Here is a 13,492-nt window from a genome sequence, read left to right on the forward strand (position 1 = left end):
AGCCCTTTGAAAATCTACCCCATGTGAATTTTAAATAGCTGGGAAGGGCGCATGTACATTGAGGTTTCTGTGCCCAGAAAAAGTAGGTTATACATAACTCCAAATTTTCCTCAACTGGCATGTTATGTATGCCACTTTGCTACAGCTCCTTGTTAGGAACATGAGAGAGAGAGAGAGAAAACCTCTTTATGGCGCTCAGTCTGATACTGTATATATGGACCATTGTAAGGGGGCACTTTGATTCAGGGTGAGTTTTCGGGAGGTGGGTTGGGGGTGTTATTATAGACACATTCAGAAGTATCCATTGTAAAATTGACATCATTAAAGAATTTTTGACTTTATAAGTGATGAAAAGGAGTTGATTTGTAAAATGCAGCTATCAGAGTCTGCAGTGTACAAATCAACTCCTCTTTTTAGAATTTTCATCACTTATAAGGTAAAAAATAATGATAATCCCAGAGCTGCAGGCCCTAATGGTTGAGGCAGACTTGGACATTGTTGCCGTTATGGAGACTTGGTTTACTGATTGTATGATTGGGATATGCCATTCTGGGCTATAACTTGCTACGAAAGGACAGAGAGAACAGAAAAGGGGGAGTAGTAGCGCTTTATGTTAAAAACAATATACAAGCAACTGAATTGCAAGGGAAATGGTGTACAGAAGAAGCATTGTGTGATCTACAAGCCACCGACTCAAACAGATGAACTGGACAGTGAACTCATTGAAGATATCCAAAAGGTCAGAAAGAAGGGCAAAGTGTTGCTCATTGGAGATTTTAATGGAGCGAGGAGGAAAAACATTTTTCAGATATATCAGTGAAAGAAGGGACATCAGAAGTGATATATTGAAATTGAAAGGTGACAAGGCACAATGTGTAGAGAGCGACAAAGAAATGGCAGAAATGTTAAACAAATTCTTCAGTTTGGGAATTCACTAAAAAAAGACCCTGGAGAATGACCGTTGTTTGTTAATAAGACTGTAGATGGGCATAGAGTAGACAAAACTCCATTTACAAAAGAGAATGTATGAGAAGAGCTAGGCAAACTGAAAGAGGACAAGGCCATGGGTTCAGATGAAATACACCCCAGGATACTGAGAGAGCTCAGAGATGTGCTGGCAGATCCACTGAAGAATCTTTTCAATAGATCCATGGAAACCGGAGTGGTGTCATGGGATTGGAAAAGAATGGTAGCAGAGAGAAGGCCGGAAACTACAGACTGGTTAGCCTCACCTCTGTTGTGGGAAAACTAATGGAGATTCTGCTGAAGGAAAGGATAGTGAACTATCTACAATCTGGTGAGGTGCTGGACCTGAGCAGCATGTCCTGTCAGACAAACCTGATTGATATTTTTGATTGGGTGACTAGAGAATTGGATCGCAGAAGAGCACTCAATGTGATCTACTTGGATTTCAGCAAAGCTTTTGATATGGTCCCACACAGGAAGCTTGTGAATAAAATTAGAAGCTTGGGAGTGAGTGCCAAGGTGGTGCATGGATTACAAACTTGTTGACTGATAGGAGACAGAGTGTAAAGGTAAATGGATCCTACTCTGAAGAGAAAACCGTGTTAAGTGGAGTGCCACAGAGTTCGGTTTTGAGACTGGTTCTATTCAATATCTTTATGAGCGACATTGCGGAAGGGATAGAAGGTAAAATTTGTGTGTTTGTGGATGATACTAAGATCTGCAATTCAGTGGACATACCTGAAGGAATAGATAATGAAAAGGGATTTAAGAAAGCTGGAAGAGAGGTTGAAAATTTGGCAGCTGGGATTCAATGCCAAGAAGTGCCGAGTCATGCATCTGGGGTGCGGTAATCCAAAAGAGCTGTATGTGTTGGGGGGTGAAAAATTGATGTGCATGGACCAAGAGAAGGATCTTAGTGTAATAGTGTCTAGAGATCTGAAGACGGCGAAGCAATGTGACAAGGTGATAGCTAAAGCCATAAGAATGCTGGGCTGCATAGACAGAGGAATAACCAGTAAGAAAAAGGAGGTGATAATGTCCTTGTACAGGTCCTTGGTGAGGCCTCATTTGGAATACTGTGTTAATTCTGGAGTCCATATCTCAAGAGGGACAAAGAAAGGATGGAGGTGGATTAGAGAAGAGTGACCAAAATAGGGTGGAGTCTGCATGAGAAGACCTATGAGGAGAGGCTGAAGGGATCTGAATATATATACCCTGAATGAAAAGAGGTGCAGGGGAGATCTTAAACAGACCTTCAGATATCTGAAAAGTTTTAGTTATGCACATTCAACAAACCTTTTCTGTTGGAAAGAAATCAGTAGGACTAAGGGTCACAAAATGAAACTCCAGGGAGGATGACTCAGAACCAACATTGTCCTCCCTGGAGTGAAAGAATTCAAAGGGGCATGGGATAAACACTGTGGATCCCTAAATACTAGAGGATGGAAATGAAGAAAAGAATGCATGGGTGAAACTTGGTGTGCCAGTTACTACCCTTAACCAATAAGCCTTCATACTCTTGATGCAACTTCATCATGGCTCTCTGCTTCAATGGCAGGGGGAAAAGGGGAATTGGATTTGAACAGCAACCAACGAAGGCCCTGATCTTTACTGTCTGGGTAAACAAGTAAGGGGGTAACTTGTTGATGTGGTGGTTACTACCCTTAACCTATAATCCTGATATGTAGATGCAACTCCATCATAGCTTTCTGCTTCAATGACAAGGCATAATGGGGAACTGGATTCAAACAGCAACCAACAAGGGCCCTGACTTTTAAGGTCTGGGAAAAACTGATAAGCTTGGGGGTAACTTTCATGATGCAACAGATGCTACCATAAGCTCGTGGGACAGACTGGATGGACCATTTTGTCCTTTTCTGCTGTCATTTCTATGTTTCTCTGTTCATTGGCAAATGATGGAATGTATTATATATTGATACATTCAAATTCCATGTGAAAGTCAGTAATAATCCTAAATTATAATTTCAGAAAGCCATGAGTTTGTATTTAAATTGCTAAATATTTAAAAGGCATTGTTGATATATAACATCTCTGCCCCTTTGTGTCTTGCCGTATGGTGGAATTCAAATTCCAGCTACCTGTGTTTGTTTTTCATCAAAGTTTGACAGTGGCGAAGCCACGGGTGGGCCTGGGTGGGCAGCTGCCCACCCAATTTGGACACAGGCCCACCCAACTGGCACTGGAACTGCAAGACCGTCGCGGGATCCCATCACTGCGACGGCGAAGAGGAGGACCCAGGCCCGGTGCGCCATTCCGTGCATTTGCACGGCTCTCATGGGGAAACGGACCTGCGGCCGTATGGCCCACCGATCTTCCTGTTTGGGGGGAGTGGAAGCGCCACGCACAGCTTCCGCTTTCTCCCCCCCCCCCCCCCAAATAGGAAGATCGGTGGGCCGTACGGCCCGAAGATAGCAGGAGGCCGGTGGTACTAGGAAAGGCCAACTGATCATCCTGCTAGGGGGAAGAAGTGGAACCGGAAGCTGTGCGTGGGCTTGTGTGGATGTGTGGATGATAATAGGTGTGTGGGAATGAGAATGGGAGCTTGAATGTGTGTATGCAGAGAATGTGAGCTTGTGTGTGTGTGTGTGTGGGGGGGGGGAGAGCATATGAGAGTGAGAGCTTGCATGTGTGAGGGAGTCTGAGAGAGAAAGCATGTATGTGTGTGTGTGTGTGTGTGGATGTGAAAAAGACAGTAGTAGAAGAAAGACACTGGAAAGGAATTAGGAAATGAGGGAAAAGATAGGAAAAAGAGACCAGGACCAACTGACTAGAAAAATACAAAGATCAGACAAAGATTAAAAAAAAAATGTTTTTTGAGATGTTTTTTGAGATGTTTTTTGAGATGTTAGGAATGTGCATTTCTTATATTTTTGTATTTTGCTCTTTCTTAAGTATTCCACTGTTCAGAAACTTTAGTTTCCTAGGCTTTCTTTTGGTTTTATCTGCATCTTTCTGTTTCTAATTTGTAGTCTCTTATTTATTTATTTATTTATTTATTTATTTATTTATTTATTTATGGCTTTTATATACCGATCTTCTTGCATTAGATGCAAATCAAACCGGTTTACAATGAAACAACAGACTTGCTTGTATGCAATTACATAGAACAAAAAATGTCTAAGGAACTATGAGCAATTACATAGAACAAATAATAACTAAAGAACTTGAGTAACCTAGTATGAGATATTACGTAATATCGTACAATTTGAGTTATTTCTATATTAGGTAAAGATCGGTCTCTGTTTTGCCTGTGTGTGTGACTGAAATGCAGTTTTTCTGCTAGCATGTAGTTTCTCTGTTGTAGTAGTCCAGTTTGTTCTGTTATTCCCATAGGTGATGTATTAATGTTCTAGGGCTTGGTGTAGTATTTGCATTGCTGCTTTTTCATAAGGTTGCTGTTATTTGAATCCTGAGAGGCAGTGCTGTGACTGTATGGCAAGGTTCTAGATGCCTCTTTCTTTGCAAGAGTTTATGTTACTTCACAAAATAATAGTGGATGGTTATTTTTTGCTGATGTGACACCAGAATTTGAATTTGTTTTTCTTGCTGGTTGTAATGTGAATTGCCCTAACTCTGCGCTGCACCTGTTCTGATGATTAATTATATTTTATTGTATTTATGATGATTTCTGGTTTTCTGCAAAGATGGTTCATGAAAGAATACATTAATTTTTGTTGTATTACATGATTGCATCTGATTGTTTTCTTTTTTTTTTTTTTTTGGTTTGAAATATTTTATTGCTCAATGTTGCATCCATACAAAATATATAATATGTTGACATCGCATATTGTATGTAAATAACATCATTTAACACCGGTATGTGTACAGCAATAAAAACTTATGAAAACATCAAATATCAGTACTGTATTGTGTGTGTAAGGTCTCCGTATTAAGCACCGGAATCCTCAGTACCAAAATAGGGACCTAAATCCCTATTTTGGTGCATCTGATTGTTTTCTATACTTGTGCATTCACAAACTGCAATAAATATAAAATAAATTCTGATTAATAAGGAATTTTTAATGCTGGTAAGTGCTTGAAATAATTGAGGTAAATTATTTTAAAGTTTCATGCATGATGCATAATGGCTGTTGCAAATTACTTAGAAAGCCATTCTGGGGTGCAGTATATGGCATTATTTATCAATAAGAAAACAACTAGTAGACCTGCATGCCTACAGCCCACCCATATTAACCTTGTGCCCACCCAAAAAATCAATTCTGGCTACGCCACTGCATCAAACAATCAATTTGTATGTTAGCTTACCTAAAACAAATGAATAAAGTCATGTAGTTGCCAAAGGAAAACTGTGAAGTTCTCATATGCCTAGGGTGTCATTTTATTGTAAGTTGGTATAGAGCTGAAAGCCTTGTATTGACCTTGTGCAGTGATTTCAACTTAAGAGATATTTCATTCACCATATTAACGCATTTGCAACATTGCAAGTGTGCTGAAAGGATTAAATATTCAAGTGATATTGTTTTTCAGGGTGCGCTTTCTGCTTGGAGGTCGTCACGGGGAATTCAAATTCCTTCCCCCGCACGGGTATGCTCCTTGCTTTGAAGCTATCCTGCCTAAGGAGAAGTTAAAAGTGGAGCACAGCAGGGAATACAAACAGGACCAGAACAGCACCAGGGACCTTCTGGGCCCCACAGTCTCCCTCACACAAGCAGCCTTTACACCTGTTCCTGTAGATACCAGTCAGGTATGAGACTTTTTTCTTAAATTCATGAATATTTCAAGGGGGGGGGCTTATATTGACTCATCAGGTTATGAACTTGCCTGGCTTGCATGTGTTCACAGCTTTATTACCGACTTTTAGAGGGTAGGAAATAGTCATCCTACCTGTTAAAAAAAAAACCTGAATTTGTTTTATTCATCCACAGTACTTTTTTAACATGTTTGTAATATTCCTCCAGGGGGCCCCATTTCTCAGTCCTGTGGAGCACTATATTGTTTGCACTAGGTGAGGAAACTCAGGTTCTGTGGAATGGGCATGGATACTCCTCACAGGCTACCAGAAGGTTTTTAGGATCCACTTACGATGTTTTCCAAATCAAAGAAAATATACTTGAAAAAAATGGCAGATTTTCAGGAGATACAAAAACAAAGTCCAAAAGATGCAACAGTAGGAAAGACAACTTACAGTTCTTTCACAACCCTCAACATTACTGGTGCAAACACAGTTCTTGTTCAGCTTAAGTCGTCTTAACTCTTTGAAGCACCACACCTTCTCCCACAAGATTTCTGTTGCTTTGCAGGCTGGCAAAGACAAATCTGCCCAGTTGCTTCTAGTGGTTGAAAGTTCCCAGGTGAATCTTTAGCACTTGAAAACAAGTTTCTCCTCTTCCACAGATCCAAAACTGGAACCCAGGTTAGACCACATCTCCTTTCTATCATTCCTGCCTACCAGCATGACACAACACTACATTGCATTCACTATGCAAAATTCCTGAGATCTCTATGCAAAAAACTCCCAGCAAAAACTCCTGCAGAAAACTCTCAGTGCCTCATGGAAGCACCTTTTATACTCCCATTTTTTACCATCCCCTATGAAAGGAAGAACCCTTCTGCCACTTATCACTGCCTTGAGCTCCCTCTGAATGCCCCATTGCTGGAAAGTTCCTAATAGGGATGTGCTGGGGAGAAATATTTGTTTTCGTTTTTCGGTTTGTTTTTGGGAAGTTTTTTTCCCATGAATTTCGGTTTGTGGATTGCTTGATTTGTTTGATTTGTGTGAAAAAAATGAATCAAGCAATAAAAAAATAGCCTCCCCAAATGGCCAAAAAACAAAAATTAGGCCTCCCTCCCGGAAAAATGCCAGAGCTAGGATTCACCTGGCCCATACTTACTTGGTCTGGTGGGAATCTGCTGGCAAGGCCTAGGCTGAAGCCTCGAACTTGAATAGGCTGAGGTCGCTGTAGGTCGATAATTAACTCCAGCACAACCCCAGCAGATGCCATCATTTGGTGTTGAAGAGCCAAAGAGGACAGAAGAGGAGCTCCCAGGTCTGGGCCTAACCCTGGGCCGAGGCCAATGCGTTGGGCTCGGCCTCCAGGTCAGGTCGCAACATCAGGCCTGGGTCTGGGCCATGGCTCCTGTGCCAGGACTCAGACTCTGGGTCAGGTTGCGACATCAGGCCTGGGTCCAGTCGTGGCCCCAGTGCCGGGACCCGGCCTCTGTGTGAGGTTGCAGCATCAGGCTTGAGCTCCGGCTCCAGCCTAATTGAAGCTATGGTGTTGGGACTGTTGGGTCAGGCCTGGTTCAGGTAAGATTTTTTTTTGTTGTTTAATTTTTGGGGATCTGGCTGAAGCACTGACATTGGGCTGTGTCTCTGCCAAGACCCTGACATCGGGCTCAGGCCTAGGATGCGGTCTTTGCTTTGGGCTCGGCCTAGGCCCAGTGGGCCTCGTTCTATGTTCTAGGAGAGGCCTTGGCTTTGGGCCTAGACCTAGGCCCAATGCATTTGTTTAAAATGAAACAAACTAATAAGGTTTGTTTCATTTGGGGGTGCCCAAATTTGATTTGGGGCCCCCTGAATGAAACAAATTAGCCTTATTCATTGTGTTTTGCACTTCCATTTTAAACAAATGCACATCCCTATTTCCTAACTGTGCAGAATGGAAAGCCTATACTCTGCTAGTAAGGGTATAGGTACCCTTATATTTTGAATCATGGAAAAATAGAATGTGACAGCAGATGAGGACTAGTAGACCAATCTAGTTTGTCCAGTTTCATTCTTCATGCAATGTTACAGATCCCATTTGATCTCTGGCTTTCCCATCACTTTTCAACAACTAAGAATCCTCTGTGCGTATCTAGAATACTATTACTGTTTTAGTCTCTACCTCTTTAACCAGGAGACTGTTCCATGCATCCACCACCCTTTCTGTGAAATATTTTCTAATTTTTTTTTCTTCAGTCTATTCCATTTGAGCTTCATACTGTGACCTCTTATTTTTAAAGTAATTTTTCCTGTGAAAAAGGTTTGCATCTCATTCCTGATTTACCCTTTTGATATTGCAGTGTCTCTATCATATCCCCGTTGCCTCTCCTCCCTTCTGTGGTATTAGGGATTTACAGGGAAAAACATTTAGATGGTAACTTTCAAACCAGTGCATGGGTGCACTTTGGCGCATGTGCGTCGGCATGTACTCAGATACACAGCCACATGTCATAAAATAGCCTGGCTGTTCGCATGTGTGCCCCTAATTTTAAATGGGCATGCGCCTAGGTGCACAAATCCCAATTCTACATGTGTCAGGATATTTTATAATGGACACGTGGCCACGCCATTGCCGATTTCACCAGTTCGGCCATCAGTTTGCCCAGTTAAGAGCTAGATCCTCTAAACACCCCTGCTTTGATAACCTGAACTTCCCCCCGTTACCTCAGACCCTTTAAATCTTGCAAAAATGGTCTCCTCTTCCATAACAGAAATAAAGTTTAGTGGCAGTGGACCTGGGAGCCTGCCAGGGCGGGTAAGTATTTTTGCACATATCTCTTGGCTGCTCCCGAAATGCCCAAGACCTGCTGAGACCATGCCCATACCCCATTCCTTTTTTTAAATTAAGTGAGATCTGCGTGCATCTGGGAGGCTTTTCAAATTCAGTCGGTGTGCATAAGCCCAACTTCTGCAGGCATTCCCCAATTTATGCACGCACCCGGCTTTTAAAATTAACCTTAAAGTTTCTTTATTTTTTGTTGTTGTTGTTTACCATTTCTTTCATTGCTGTAGTTTTCTTTATTATTTTGTAGTCAGCTTCCTGTTTTTGCTGTTTACCTCATCCAGGGATGCTATGGGTTATGGTGTCCTTGTCAGATAGAGGGGGAAGTCATCTTTCTAGGCCCCTGGCATGGTCACTGGCTCTTGAGTACAGAAACTCAATCTCCAGCTGGATGATGCCCACCAAGTTCACGAGGGTCCAAAATAGGAGCAAGGAAGCAAAACTTTGCAAGAGGGTTAATTAGCAATCAACCCAGTACTAGAAAAAATAACCAAACAGAGGCCTAGCTGGTGTTCAGAATAACAGTTTATATTAACTTGAAAATGAGTATTCAGGCCAGAATTGAAAAAAATGTAAGCATAGCATGAAAAATGTTAGAGTGATGAAAACCATACAAGTAAATTTTAAAAGCCTGTCGTGCATAAAAAATGGGGGTTATGCGTGTGGCTGGGCCGCGTGTGGGCCGTGTGCATTTTTCAAAGGGTCGGCCACGCGCCGAAGTGCCGAGCCATGAAAAAGGGGAGGGCTGGGGGGCATGGTCTAGGTGGGGAGGGGTGGGCCAGGATAGTGGCCATTAGCCGGCTGGCACGCTGAAAATACTTCTGCTTCGGAGGAGCAGTAAGTAGTAAAATAAAAGCATTTGGGGTAGCTAGGCAGGGGTTAGGGTTTGGGGTAGAGAGGGGTGGGGAAGGAAGGTTTGGCAGAGAACTGGAAAAAGGCTGATTGCGTCACCGCATGTGCGATTTTATAACCTGCGCATGCGCAGTTTTGAAAATCGACCCCATAGTTTCCTTTTCTATTCCAGATCTTCTCACAAGTCTCCTTTCTCTTGCACCACCGTCCATGTTGAAGAGCCCATCTCCTTGAAGGACAGGTTAACTGGAGTGAGGTTCCAGTATGCACTGGTCAAAAGTTGGAAAAATATTCCCAAGCTCAAAAATATTAACAAAATCCAATTGGTCAAAAACTCTCAGAAAGTAATCCAACTATCCAAATGTCGGGTCTCTTGAGTTCTTTACCCAAGAGCCTCAGCTTCTACTCGTTCCTGCTGTATCTGTTCACTGTATCAGCCTGACTGTTTCATTTCCCCTTGTCATATTTTGGAGTTGCTTCAGGTGCAAGGGTACTTTGCAGGCTGTCTTACGGGCTGTTGAGGAATCGTGGCTCAAGTGGAGAGTAACCTCTGCCAGCATAAACAGGTAGTGATCATCAAAGCTTCAAGTCAGGGCTCACTACCTCTTTGTCCTCAAGCCTCTACCTTAGCTCTTCTCTCCATAATTCTGAGCCAAATTCACTTCTTTTATAGGTAGCTCTCCTAGTGCTTACAGCTGTCTATGCTCATTTAAGATCCTGTATTTTAAGCCTGCAGTTTCCCTCTGTCCATTCAGTGAAACAGGTGACCTGGTCTAGGGCTGCTATTAAACTACTCTCAGTGTCTGGGATACCAGCCTATAAATCTGGGATTTTTTTGCCTTTCACAATCATGATTCACCTTGGCTTTGTTCTAGTTACAAACCAACACGCATGATTCTCTTAAGTTTATTGTTAGTTTCTTCATCACCCCGAGTGCAGCTCAGATGCAATTCAGAACAATTTTTATTGTTCGTAATCAAAAGCATCTGGTTAACACCAGTTCAATTCTCCATACATTTTCTCTACCATTTTTCTGAACACATAAATGCTTTGAGTATTTGACTTGGAAAATACAGCAAAGTAACTTTTTATTTGAATAACTTCAGGTCTCTTAAGTTTCCTTAATACATTTTCTTTGTCACTTTTGTATTACTCATCAGACAAGATCATTGTCTTTTAACTAAGAGGCAGAGTACACTACTTTAGGGAAAACACTGAAGGCAAAACAGCAGACTACTTCAACTTCCTCTTTCAATTTAAGACAACAGTGACTTTTTAAAAAAACAAAGCAACAACATAATAGCTTTCTGATTTATAATCACTTAGAACTCTAGCCTCACACTTGCAGCAGGGCCTCGGTTAAAAAAAAACAAAACACGAAATGCACCAATTTGTCAGTCCCACACAATGTCTATCTTCCTGCATACAGATGTCTTACAGGGACCTGTGCCTACTGAAATTCTTCTCTGGCCTATGCTTAATTTTCTAAGTTCCCCAATAACTAATTGGCTCTAATCCTTAAAAGCTGGATTTTTAAAAGCGCGCGCGCACATAGATGCACTGATTTTATAACATGCGCGCATTGCCGCGCGCACATGCATCCCAATTTTATATCGGCACACGCGTGTGTGGGCGAGATTTAAAAACAAAAAACACGCAGCGACGCAAATGGCCCATTCCCAGTTTCCTCCCATTCTGCTCCAATAAAGGAGCAGGATGGGAGGGAACTTCCCTAACCCGCTACCCTCTCTGCCACCCTTTTCCTTTCTCCTCCCCAACCCCCTAAAATCCCTCTTCCTACCTTTTTTATTTTTATTTTAAAACGTATTCACTCTGAGAGGGCTGCCTCGGCTGGCCCCTACCTGCCCTCAGCCCTTCCCTTTCAAATAGCCTGGCACTTCTGCTCATACCGGGAGAGACGTACGTGGGATGGGCCATTTTTCAAATGTGCTTGGCATGCGCACGGCCCAGCCACGCGCTTATCTCCCAGTATTTGCAGGTGCTGGGCTTTTACAATTTAGCCGTGTCTGTTCTTCAAAAGGAAGAGGACAACTTTAGTGCTGAAACTGCTGTAAAGCTGGTTCTAGTTCCTCTCCTTTGGAGGCTTCTTCCATTGTTTGGCTAGAGGAGATGCAGGTGTTCTGCTGCTTCTTGTACCCCAGCTGTCCTCTTGTTGATTGAACCACTCCTCTTTTAAGCAGCTGACAGCCAATTGCTATAATTCTGATGAGTCACTGTGGTTCGGCTGTTCCTTACTCTTCCACTTTCAACCCTAACTGCAAGGGAGTATGGGCATTGTAGTTCCAAGCAGCCATTTTGTTTACTCCCAAAATTTCCGGTCTGGTTTGAACTCTCTTGATTAGCGCAGGGACTATTATAAATTGTACTACATCCATCCTGGAGTGAGATAGTATCAGATAATCTGCATGCTTAGCAACAAAGCTGAGATCTGAATACAGTCCTTTTTTATTCTTTTGGACCAATTCAACATTGCAATTGATAGCCAGATCATTATCTCCTAGATGGATAATTAACACCCACAATAGGGTGTAACTTCAATTCCACTGCAACAGAAACATCATTAGCTGGTATCATAGCATTCCAATCCTGCTGAACCAGTACAAGGCTATATCCTAATTTTAATAAGCCCAAGATACTCTCTCATGAGGTCTTTGTGGTGGGACCAGAAAATAATATAATGCCATAGATCCATATAGCTCTTACCATTTTGTAAAACCTGTGGTAAACAAACAATAATTAGGAAAAACAATATGTAAGTGGGCCACAGGTTCAAATCCGTGTTCCTAACAAATATAAGATTATTTTGTCAAAGACCTTCACAGTTAAACGAATGTAGGAACTGATATCATACTATAGGATCTTCTTAAACTGGCCATGTCACTCTTAAAAAATAAAGATGATTCTTTACCTGCTCAGTAGTAGCCAATGAAAGTCAGCAACAAAACATTTTGTTTATCAATAAAGTTCAGCGGGCCTGTCAAGGATTGGAACTAGTGCACTGTAGACTTTCTGATGGATTTTGGATTTTTATATTCTGCTTTTTGCACTTTTTTAAGCACTTCAAAGTGGATTACATTCAGATACTATAGGTATTTTCCTATCTCCAGACAGCTTATAATCTAAGTTTGCACCTGAGGCAATGGAAGGTAAAGTGACTTGCCCAAGGTCACAAGGAGCGACAGAGGGACCTGAATGCTGGTCTCCTAATTCATAGCCCGCTGCTCTAACCACTAGCGTACTCCTCCACAGATGACTTAATGAATGCTGGAGTTTAAACTGCTTGGGAACCTAGAAATCCTTAGAGATCAATCACTGTCAGCATCTAAAATTAGAATTTGCGGAGTGGGGCCCTTGGTTTTCTTCTCTGCTAGAGGGACTCTGAAGCACTGGACTGTGCTAGAGAAAGTGGGCAACATTAAACTGCAGTATATGAAATTACCACCCATAAATAAGAAAATGTCCAGGTAATGTCCTGCGTTCAGGATATCTATGCACAGTTCTGTTACCAAAGGCAAAAATGAACTGAATTTATGTAATTAATCACAGGATGGAGCAGCCTAGGAGCATGCACTTGTCAAAATAGTGACTGTTCTCAATTGGAAAAATGAGCAAGTGGAAACAACTAGAATGTCCTGCTAACAGGCAGAAAATTAATTCAATTATTGTCTTTACTAGTATAGCACTGGGCTAAGTCATCTCATCAAATCAATAGCTTGATTAAATGAAGTGCATGAAACTGAATATGGATACAAGCCAATGAAATCATTAACTGAAGAACCCAGGGAATCAAATAATTGTGCATCAGCTTAAATTTGCTCAGATCTTTTTTGTGGATGATCTCTAAGTGGGAGACATTCATATTTGAGAGAGTGGGTTTTGCCAGAAAGGGGCCAGCTACCTCCTCCCAAGGCAATTTCTTTCACAATTTCTTCCTTTGCTATGGTGAATACTGCTGAATTCATTGTGAATTGCACCTCTGCCTGGATAATCAAATATTTGTAAAAAAATAATTATCTGTGCAAGTTTCTGATTGAGGTAAATAGCAAACTATGGAGTCATTGCTCTACAGTTGATTGGGGATGGGGTTAGTGTCATTTTCTGATCTGAGGGATAGCTTTGATTGC

The 13,492-nt window shown here is 41.8% G+C and overlaps 1 protein-coding gene across 1 annotated transcript in view; it reads left to right on the forward strand.

Moving 5' to 3' along the window:
• Positions 1–13,492, forward strand: part of RYR2 (ryanodine receptor 2) — a 1,771,220-nt gene that overhangs the window by 792,836 nt on the left and 964,892 nt on the right. The window contains 1 exon segment of the mRNA XM_029593907.1: positions 5,476–5,692. Coding sequence (XP_029449767.1) covers positions 5,476–5,692 — 217 coding nt within the window.

Source organism: Rhinatrema bivittatum, chromosome 3 (assembly GCF_901001135.1).
Source record: "Rhinatrema bivittatum chromosome 3, aRhiBiv1.1, whole genome shotgun sequence".
Taxonomy (NCBI): domain Eukaryota; kingdom Metazoa; phylum Chordata; class Amphibia; order Gymnophiona; family Rhinatrematidae; genus Rhinatrema; species Rhinatrema bivittatum.